Source organism: Myotis brandtii, unplaced genomic scaffold, assembly GCF_000412655.1.
Source record: "Myotis brandtii unplaced genomic scaffold, ASM41265v1 scaffold786, whole genome shotgun sequence".
NCBI lineage: Eukaryota > Metazoa > Chordata > Mammalia > Chiroptera > Vespertilionidae > Myotis > Myotis brandtii.
The window spans coordinates 628,541-638,858 of NW_005371157.1; the positions used below are offsets into that span (position 1 = coordinate 628,541).

The window sequence follows — 10,318 nt, forward strand, 5'->3', positions numbered from 1 at the left end:
CAGCCTCCAGGGCGGCAGGTGTGCGCTCCCGGTTCCAGGGACAATTGCTCGCAGAGCAGCAGCCCGCCCGGACGCTTCCTCCTGCGAGGCGGCTCCCCGATGTGTGGCCATGGACACTGTCCGGTTCCCTGGCCCCCCCGGCGCCCGCGCTGTCGGGAGGAGGCGCTGCAGTCCTTTTCCAGCCCCTTCCCCACCTGGACCCGCAGCTCGTCCTTAGGAAGGTCCTCTGGAGGCCGTGCTGACCGCCTGCTCCCGGCTCCTTGCGTCCCCAGTGGCCGATGGGCAAGTGGACACTGTCCCCCGGACTCTCTGGGTGCAGGGTGAAGAGTAAGCGCAGCCCTGGCCAGTGCTCAATGGTTAGAGCGCCAGCCCTCAGCCCAAAGGGTCATAGGTCCGCTTACCAGTCACAGGCACGGCCTCAGCTTCAGGTTCAATCCCCAGCCCCAGTTGGCAGGGGTGGTGCCTCCTCCCAGGAGCCGCCTGGGAGCCTGGGCCCGTGCCGCCACCGCTGCCCACTCTCAGACAGTCGTGTCTGCATGGACCTGAGCGCGGTCCGGCGTGCGTCCAGCATGTGTGGGCTGGCACGCTTCGGACTCAGTCATTTTGGCTTATTTTGTAAAATCTAAGATAAAGGCTTTATCATCAACATCTTGACGCGCTAGGAGGGGAATCAGCTGTGGGAAGCGACTGGCTCCTTAACAGAAATCAGGTCGACGTCTGTGGACACGCTCCGCCAGGAGGAGCTGCCCTTGGGGGGCAGGAGTGGGTCTGACTGCATGCCCGCTGCCCCGTTTGGGGCTCCCCTGAGCCCTGGCAGCAGGCTGAGGACAGGCTCTGGGAGGGGCCCCAGCACAGGGACAGGACCCCGGGCCAGGCAGGGCGTGCAGTGGCCCCTCCTCCCTGGCCAGGGTTCACCCCTGCGCCCCGTTCATGTCTCTACGTCTGTCTCATCCAAAACCGCCAGGTGCCCCAGCTTCCAGCACCTTCTGCACAGTGTCCCCGCTCTGGGCCAGACTCTCAGGCGGCTGCCCCGCCCATCACGGAAAATGCCCAGCCGTGTCCTCGTGCCTCCGTGTCCCCTGTCGCCAGTGTGACGATTGCTGTGGGCCCAGCGCCCTCGGGCCAGTCTAGGCGGTGTGCTGTGTCTTTCCCGCGAAGCCACACAGGGCATGAGAGGCAGCCTTTCTGGTTTTGGGGGGGCGGGCTGAGTGAGGGCCACTGACACACCCTAAGGAGGGTGCCCCACAGCCCAGCCTTCCTGCTCCATCCCCCCTCCTATGCTGTGTGGGGGCCTCGGGCCTTCATGCCACCCCTCCCTCCTGCTGCTGCCGCCTCGTGTGGGGAGAGGTTCTGGAAGGACACACAGGTGGTACCATTGTCGTGCACACACACACACACACATGTGCACACACACGCATACACATACACACGCATGCACATGGATCTGTGTAGAAAGCGCATTGGCTGTATAACTTACTAAGTGCATGGGTCTGTCCCAGGCACATGTAAAACTACGTGCAGACGAAACCGCTCCTTAGGGACAAGCGGGGACTCGAAGACTTAATGGCAGCACCGAGGCCTCAGCTGGAGCTGACCGGCTCCCGCTCCTGCTGCCGGGAGCTGCCCTCCAAGTCTCGAGCTGTGGCTGCACTTTAACAAGCGGGTCGATGCACTGACAACCCGAGCTGGGCCCTGCCGACCCTCATCCCTCTGCCAGGAGCCACAGGGCAGCATCCGACAGCAGGCCCAGGTACAGCCCCGCCTGAGAGGGGCCGCCGGCCGGGAGGCACGGGGACGCAGACCTCACAGTGTGGGGCCCAGAGTGCGCGGGACACACAGCCTCTCCTCGTGCCCAGCGCCAGGAGTCACGGCCGAGAGCCAGGACAGCCGTCACTGGCACCGTTACCCGACCAGGATGCTAGAGCCGGTGTAAATGGCTTCAGTAAAGTATGTATCCTTGTCAACAAATGAAAGAGTGTAACCCTCAACAAAAGAAAAGAAAAAAGTGTTTTTCAAGGATCAAACAAAGTGCAGACCTGGACGGTACAGTGACCGGGGCAGGAAGCGCTGGCTGGCTCAGCAGCAGGTCCCAGGGCAGAGGCGTGACTCAGGCAGGTCAGGAGCAGTCACTGTCGGAGGGGAGGCCGACCGGGAAGGAGCAGCGAGGACGGAGCCGCAGGTCCTGGGGGACAGCCAGGTGGCCTTCCAGGTGGAGTCCCAATGGGAGAGGGGAGGTGGGCGGGCACACACCCCGATGGGCGGCGGGCACACCCCAGGAGCCGAGTGTGGGTGAGCCCGCCCTAGAAAACCACCCATGGCCCCTGCCAGTTAGTCCCTGAGTCAGAGACACAGAGAGCATCTGACAGGAGCGAGGGAGCAGCGCAAGTGACAGCGACCACGGCTCATCCGCAACCAGGAGGCCGGGATGCCGCGCACACACCAGGTTCCGAGAGTGGGGAGCTGTCAGCAGCGGGCGAGGAAGTGTCCTTCGGGGATGGAGGGACGTCGTGCTGTCAGATCAAGGAAACCACGACCGTTTGTCACCGGCAGAGCCAAGCGCAGGGCTGAGGAGCTGGCCCAGGGGAGGGCCGGCCTTTCCCATGGAGAGCCATTGGGGCCGACAGGACAGTGGGTGACGGCTCCTCACCTGGGCTCACTGGCTTAGCACCTGTGAGGTCGAGGACGTGCTCCGTGCACAGAGGAAGCGCAGGGCCTGCGGGGACCGCCCGCCTGCTGAGGACTCTGCTGGCTGTGGGCGCTGTGCCTGGAGCGGCTGTGACATGGAGCCGGCTGCGTGGCTTCAGCGCCCACACTCGGGGAGGGCCGGGCGCCACTCTGAGGCCACGCATAAGCCTGTGTGGAGCTTAGGGAGGTGGGTGGGGTGAGAACGAGAGGTTTGGGTTCCTCTGTGTCCTCCGTGTCAGCACTGGGTGTGCCCAGCCTTGTCTTGGCATCACCTATTTCCCGTGGCTGCCGATGCTGGACTCTGCTGGCGGCTCGGTCCTCTGCGGCCGTTCAGATCTGTCACCAGCTCCTTCTTTTTGACTTTGGCAAGTTCTTTATGTTCTTGGCATTTCCATTTGCCAGTCTGGTCAGCGCATATTGGCCCTCAGTCCCTAGCTTGTCTTTTCCTCTTATCAGTGTCTTTAATACAACAGAAGTTCCTAATTTTGGTAAAGTCCAATTAATCACTTCAGTGGAACACCTGTTTTTTAGATGCCGACTCTGAAAACTCCTGGCCTGACCCTAAGTTTCAAAGATTTTCACTTATGTTTTTTTCTGAACGTTTTATAGTTTCACATTTTACATTTAAGTCTCTAATCCAACAAGAAGAAGAAATAAAAGGCATTCAAATTGGAAAGGAGGAAGTAAAACTCTCATTATTCACATGATATTGTACATAGAAAACCCTAAAGACTCCACCAAAAAACCTACTAGATTTAAGAAATGAATTTGGCAATGTAGCAGGATACAAAATCAACACCCAAAAATCAGTGGCTTTTTTATACACCAATAATGAATTCTCAGAAAGAGAAACTAAACAAACAGTCCCATTTACCATTGCAACAAAAAAATTAAGTTAGGAATGAACTTAACCAAGGAGGCAAAAGACTTGTACTCAGAAAACTACAGGTCGTTGAAAAAAGAGATAGAAGAAGATCTACACAAGTGGAAGAATATCCCGTGTTCATGGATTGGTAGAATCAACATTGTTAAAATGTCCATACTACCCAAGGCAATCGACAGATTCGATGCAATCCCTATTAAAATATCAACAGCATATTTCACAGACCTAGAACAAATACTCCAAAAATTTATACGGAATCAAAAAAATCCTGAATAGCTGCAGCAATTTTGAGAAAGAAGAATCTCTTACCCTTGAGACGGCAGGGAGGGGCCTGGAGAGCATCGCACTCAGTGAAGTCAGTCAATCAGAGAAAGACACGTGTCACATGACCTCACTCACATGTGGAATCCAGTTAACAAAACAAACTGATGAACAGAGTGGCTGCAGAGACATGGAAGCAGGGAACAGAGTGCGGAATCTCAGAGGGAAGGCGGGGGTGGGGGTGGGATGGGAAGTGATCAACCAAAGACTTTGTATGTGTATATGCATCACCCATGGACACAGACAATAGGGTGGTGAAGGCCTGGGGGAGAGGGAGCGGCAGGGGCGGGCTGGAGGGGGAAAAAGGGGGACATATGTAATCTTTTCAACAATAAAGAATTACTAAAAAAGTAATAAATCTCAAATCCACGTTTAGGTACGTTTTGTGTGAGATGAGAGGTTTAGGTCAAGGTCTATGTTGTTTTATTTTTCGCCTGAAGGTGTTGGGTGCCTCAGCACCAGGTGGGTAAAGGCTGTGTCCTCCCTGACCCCGTGCCCTCGTCACAGTGAGTCGCCGTGTTCCTGTTCCGGGCTCTGATTGGCTGTCCTGACCAGGGCTCATCCCCTCACCACTGTCTCCATCCCTGCAGCCTGTGATCAGTTCCAGGACCCATCGGTGTGATTCCTCCGGTTCCATTCCTGCTCCTCAGGCTGCTCGCCGTGCTCCTCCTCCTGGCTCCCTGTGAATGTTGGCTCAGCGCGGGGTGCCGGCTGTGGTGACCTGGGCGCCGTCGGGAGGAGCTGCATCCCTGGGGTCCCACTCCACACACGTGACCCTCCCTTGCTCAGGCCTGATTTCTCCTCGGCGTTTCACACAGGCACGGGCCCTGCTGTTTGGGCAGATTCATCCCTCAGTGTGTCATCTTGTATCCACTGTAAGGATGCTTCGTTGTGGTTTATACTGTTGCACCTGATCATTATTTAGAAGGGAGTGGAGGAATCACAGCACCAGATTTCAGCTATACTGCAAAGCACCGTACTCACAACAGCCTGGTACTGCACAAGAACAGGCACATAGATCAATGGAGCAGAACAGAGACCCCAGAAATGGACCCAAGCCATTATGCTCAATTAATATTTGACAAAGGAGGCAAGAGCATACAATGGAGTCAAGACAGTCTCTTCAATAAATGGTGTTGGGAAAATTGGAGAGATACATGCAAAAAAATGAAACTAGATCACCAACTTACACCATCCATAAGAATAAACTCAAAATGCATAAAAGACTTAAATGTAAGTCATGAAACCATAAAAATCCTAGAAGAAACCATAGGCAGCAAAATCTCAGACATCTCTCGTAGCAATATGTTTACAGATACATCTCCCAGGGCAAAGGGAACTAAGGAGAAGATAAACAAATGGGACCACATCAAAATAAAACGCTTCTGCACAGCAAAAGAAACCATCAGCAAAATGAAAAGGGAGCCCACCGTATGGGAGAACATACTTGGCAATGATACATCTGATAAAGGGTTAATATCCAGAATATATAAGGAACTCATACAACTTAACAAAAGGAAGACAGAAAAAGGACCTAAATAGACACTTTTCCAAAGAGAACATACTAAAGCCAAGAGACATGAAAAAAATGCTCGAAGTCACTGATCATCTGAGAGATGCAAATCAAAATGACAATGCGGTACCATCTCACACCTGTCAGACTGGCTGTCATCCACAAATCAACAAATGACAAGTGCTGGCGAGGATGTGGAGAAAGGAACCCTCGTTCACTGCTGGTGGGAATGCAGACTGTGCAGCCACTGTGGAGAACAGTATGGAGTTTCCTCCAAAAATTAAATATGGAATTGCCATTTGACCCAGTGATCCCAATTCTAGGCTTATAGCCTAAGAACCCTGAAACACCGATCAGAAAGGATGTATGCACCCCTGTGTTCACAGCAGCACAATTTACAATCGCGAAGATCTGGGAGCAGCCCAAGTGCAGGCCCTGTCGCTTGTCAGAGTCATCCCTCAGGGTGTCTTGCACCCACCGTAAGGCTGCTTCATTGTGGTTCACTATTGCACCTCATCATTACATAGAAGGGATTTGGTTTTTCATTTTTTTTATTTGTTTTCTTAAAATATATTTTTATTGACTTCAAAGAGGGAGAGGGAAAGGAAGAGAGAAACATCAATGATGAGAGAGAATCATTGATCGGCTGCCTCCTGCACGCCCCACACTGGGGATGGAGCCTGCAACCCGGGCACGTGCCCTGACCAGGAATCGAACTGTGACCTCCTGGTTCATAGGTCGACGCTTAACCACTGAGCCACACCGGCCGGGCAGGAATTGGTTTTTTCAGTTGTTCACCTTGTATCCTGCAACGTTACCCAGTTTTCTGAGGGTTTTTAGTCTTTATTTTTGGTTGATTCCTTGCAGTTTTCCAAGTAGATACTCTGTTGTCTATAAACTTGGTCAGGCTTATGTTTTGTTCTCCAAGGGGGGCGCCCTGCGCTGGTGATGACCTCGGCGTGGGATGCAGGGGCGGGGCGGGCTCGGCCAGGCGCCTGGTGGGGGCCACGAGGGCGTCCCCCTGAGCGTGATGCTTGTGGGAGGTGTGCTGGGCAGCTGGGTCGCCATGTACAGGTTCCCATCTCCTCTCCTTGATCATGAACACAGGTTGGATTTTCTCAGGTCCTGCTTTTCCTTGACTTGAGTGATAGGTCCTGTGTTTTCCCTTTAGACTTGCCGTACGGTCAGCGACGGTGGTGTATTTGTCGGAGCTGAATAGCTGACAACCCGAGGTAAACCCTCCTGGGGTGATGTATTGTTCTTCGTGTGTATCAGGGACTCAGCGGCCGATGTCTTGTTGTTGACTCTGCCATGTTCGCGAGGATGTCGGCCCGCGGTTCTCCGTTATCGCGCTGCCTTGTCTGGTTCCTGTCAGCGTCGTGCGGCCTCCCGGGGACTCGGAGCGTCCCTCTCCCTCCGTGTCCTGGGAGCTCGGCTGTGAGGAGCAGCTGCAGTGGGGCTGGGCTGTGCGCTCCCCCTGCACGTGGGTCACACCCTCTGGGGGCAGGTCTGACGGCTCTGCAGCCGCCCGTGTCTGGTCCTGACGCAGCCCCTGCTCAGAGCAGAACGGTGGTGACTCCAGAAAAGCTGCAGACGTGGTGCAGAGCTCCCTGCACTTCGTCTTCCCTCTCTCGGGTTCACGCCTCACGGGACGGGCACCCCTGGCATTGGGTGTCTGAGTCCCCTGCAGGCTCGCTTGTTCACCCGGCACGGCCGGCCCAGGGCACCAGGGGTCCCTGTGCCTCGTCTCTGCGTCCGGTGCCCTGTGCCCCTCAGTCTGTCTCCCGACACCATAGCGCTGGCCCGTCTGCCGGCCTGCTGTCTCCTGCGACACCGAGGGTCTGGGGGGCAGAGGCGACCCCGTGTGAGTGCCTTCTTGTCACACCAGACCCCCAGGTCCCTCCTCGGTCCGTCTCCTGCGTCTCACATTTTACTGTCAGCAGCGGGGCCAGCGCTCTTCAGCACCTGCTCAGCCTCCTCGGCACATAGGCGTCGGCCGCGCCCGAGCACAGCCAGCCACGTCCGCCACCATGCGGTCCCAGCCGCCCCCTCCCGTTTCCAGAAACACACTCTTCCCTCTGAGCCCCGCCTCCCAGAGCCCTTGCCTCCTGTTCCCAGCACGCCTGGGCCCCACCCTCAGGACCTCGCCGAACGGTTACCTTCCAAACGCCGCACCGGACCGCACCTGAGTCAGGGCTTCAGCCCAGGGCGAGGGGCAGACATGCGGTCCCCACAGGACCCTCCTGTGAGGGCCCGAGCTGGGGTCACCTCCCATGCCCCGTCCCTGCTGAGGACGTCAACGTCGTTTAAGGCCGTGGCCACCAGTGTCTGCAGTGAGCCCGCCTTGCTCGGTGCGGGACACACAGGGCGGACGAGAGGACGGAGGCACCAGGGTGACAGCGTGGCATGGCCGAGCTCTGAGTGCGGGCAGCCCGCAGGCGTGGGGGAGTGAGAAGGGGGGGGATCCAGGACCCTTGGAAGATGGGCCTGCACTGCCTCGCTCCAGCCCCAGGCCGCTCCCACGGCACCTGTCCCCCAGTCGCTCTTCTCTCAGGGTCCCGCTTGTAGCATGTTCCTTACAGATGCTTTAGGCAAGAGAGCACCCCCTCTTCCAGCGGATTTCTACACACACGTGCACACATTCACGTGCACATACACTCACACGCAGTCTCTCACAGCACACTCACATGTGCACGCACACTCGTGTACACACACACACACACAACCTCTCACAGCACACTCACTCACGTGTGCGCACATTCACGTGCACATACACTCACATGCAGCCTCTCACAGCACACTCACATGTGCACGCACACTCGTGTACACACACACACAACCTCTCACAGCACACTCACTCATGTGTGCGTACATTCACGTGCACATACACTCACATGCACGTGTAATCATACATGTGTGCACATACGCACTCACTTTGCATATGTGCGCGCACATGCACATCCATACACTTGTACATGTGTTCAGGCACATGTGAGCATACACGCTCACATGCAAGCATGTGTGCGCACATGCACACTCACACATGCGCGTGCGCTCTCTTTTAGCCGTTCTCTTCCCCTCCCCTTCGACCAGGTACCAGGTGCCTGAGGAGGAGGACAGGCAGGAATGCCCCTGTGTGAGATGCGCGGACGGGGTGGTTCGCCGGGTTTGCTCGCACAGCAGGGCGGACTGTGCTGTTTTATTAAACGTCTGCAGCCGACAGACGTTGATTTGAATCCAGCCCTCGAGGACATTCACTCACGAGTCTTCAGAATCCGAATGCCCTGTTTTCCAAAGGGCCTCAGAGGCACAGCGTGCCCGAGAGAGGGGGCCTCCTGGAGGGGACCCCACCCGCACGGGCGCCTCTGCTGGTCTCCGGGCCCAGAGGGAGGGCACTCCCCACCGCCCCAGAGCCTGTCTCTGCTGCTGTCCCACATGGTGCTCTCGCGCTCCTCATCACACCTCCTCGTCACGCCGCCTCGTCGTTTCTGGGACAGTGTCCTCCGCAGGTCTTCTCCCCTGGGCTCCACTGTCCCCCTCGGTCCAGTGTGGTCCCCGGGACTCCCTCCCCGTCAGGGCTTCTCCATCGGAACAGAGGCCGAGGAGGCACCGCCAGCCTCTGCCTGGGCCTCTTACAGGGCTTTTAACAGCCTCCGTGGACGCCAGTCTCACGCATGTGTATTTGGGAACAGAACTGGGGCCTCTCTCGTGACCGCTCTCCCCCGAGGGCAGTGGTGTCACGGCCTCTCCCCGCAGGATGAAGGTGGAGGAGCTGGAAGGGGAGCGCAGCCGCCTGGAGGAGGACAAGCGGAGGCTGGAGGAGCAGCTGGAGCACCTCACCCTGCAGGTGAGCCCGTCGGAGCTGGGCCCTCCCGTGTCCCTGCCCCACACCCCGCCTCTGGCTCAGACCTGCGCCCGCGCACGCACCACCCGCTCACCGGGAGCAGGTGTCCCAGGGCAGTGGGGAGGTTGGCCTGCTGTTCACACCGTGCACTTGCGCTGCTTTTGTCTGTCCTCCTGTGTCCATTGTCCTGTGGCAGGAGGCCTGCAGGCTACCCCCACCCAGGTCTGGACAGGCCCTCGATTTTTATCTTGACGCCTACTCGAGGCAAATCCATCCCGTTTATTGCCAATTCCTGGAGACGCGGAGGTGACAGCTGTGAGGGAGCCAGGTGCAGTGAGCGTGGCCGGGCTGTGCGCAGCGCCCAGCCTGTCAGCTCAGACCGGTCATGGGGCCGCGGCCTCGTGGAGAGCCGGCTGCTGGCAGGTGGAGCCTGGGGGCAGCAGCGCTGTCAGAGGCGCCTGGGGCCGCGTTCTGGCGTTTTCATCCTGCAGCCTGAGGTCGCTGATGGCTCCGGGCCTCCCCCGTCAGCCCTCAGTGAGTCCCGCGAAAGTCGTTCTTTTTCCTGCTCTGGACACGGGCGCCCACCGGCAGGGGGCTGCGCAGGGCAGAGGGCAGAGCCAGCACTCAGGTGGACGCGGTCTTTCCGGTGGCAGGAGGACAAGGAAACTTCACGTTGGGCTCAGGGACGGGTTCAGGTGGTGGGGATGGCGTGCAGAGTGCCGGCGGGTGGAGAGGGGCTTCATGGTGTGAGCTGGACTCGGCCCCTGGCTGCTGGTGCCAGGGCTTTGCCCTCTGAGCCCCCAGTGTGTCCTTTATGAAGTTGGGGAAGTGATGCCACCCGGGGCTGCGAGGGAGACAGGCCACACCTGCCCACCACGCCCGGCACACAGTAGATGCTCGGTAAACGCTCACGTCGTCTGTTGCCGCTTCTGCCTTTTCCGTCAAGAGGACGAGACCTCATCTCTGCCCGGGCCTGGGGGGCAGCAGGAGAGCACAACGCCCTCCAGGTGGCCTGGCCGCGCTCTGCACGCGGGAGCCCCTCGCCCCTCTGCCCCGGCTGCAGAGCTGCAGC

General features: G+C 57.7%; 1 protein-coding gene across 1 annotated transcript in view; it reads left to right on the forward strand.

Moving 5' to 3' along the window:
• MAD1L1 (MAD1 mitotic arrest deficient-like 1 (yeast)) overlaps positions 1 to 10,318 on the forward strand; it is a 150,711-nt gene that overhangs the window by 118,117 nt on the left and 22,276 nt on the right. The window contains exon 14 of the mRNA XM_014530985.1: positions 9,159 to 9,249. Coding sequence (XP_014386471.1) covers positions 9,159 to 9,249 — 91 coding nt within the window. The remainder of the gene's footprint in view (positions 1 to 9,158; positions 9,250 to 10,318) is intronic.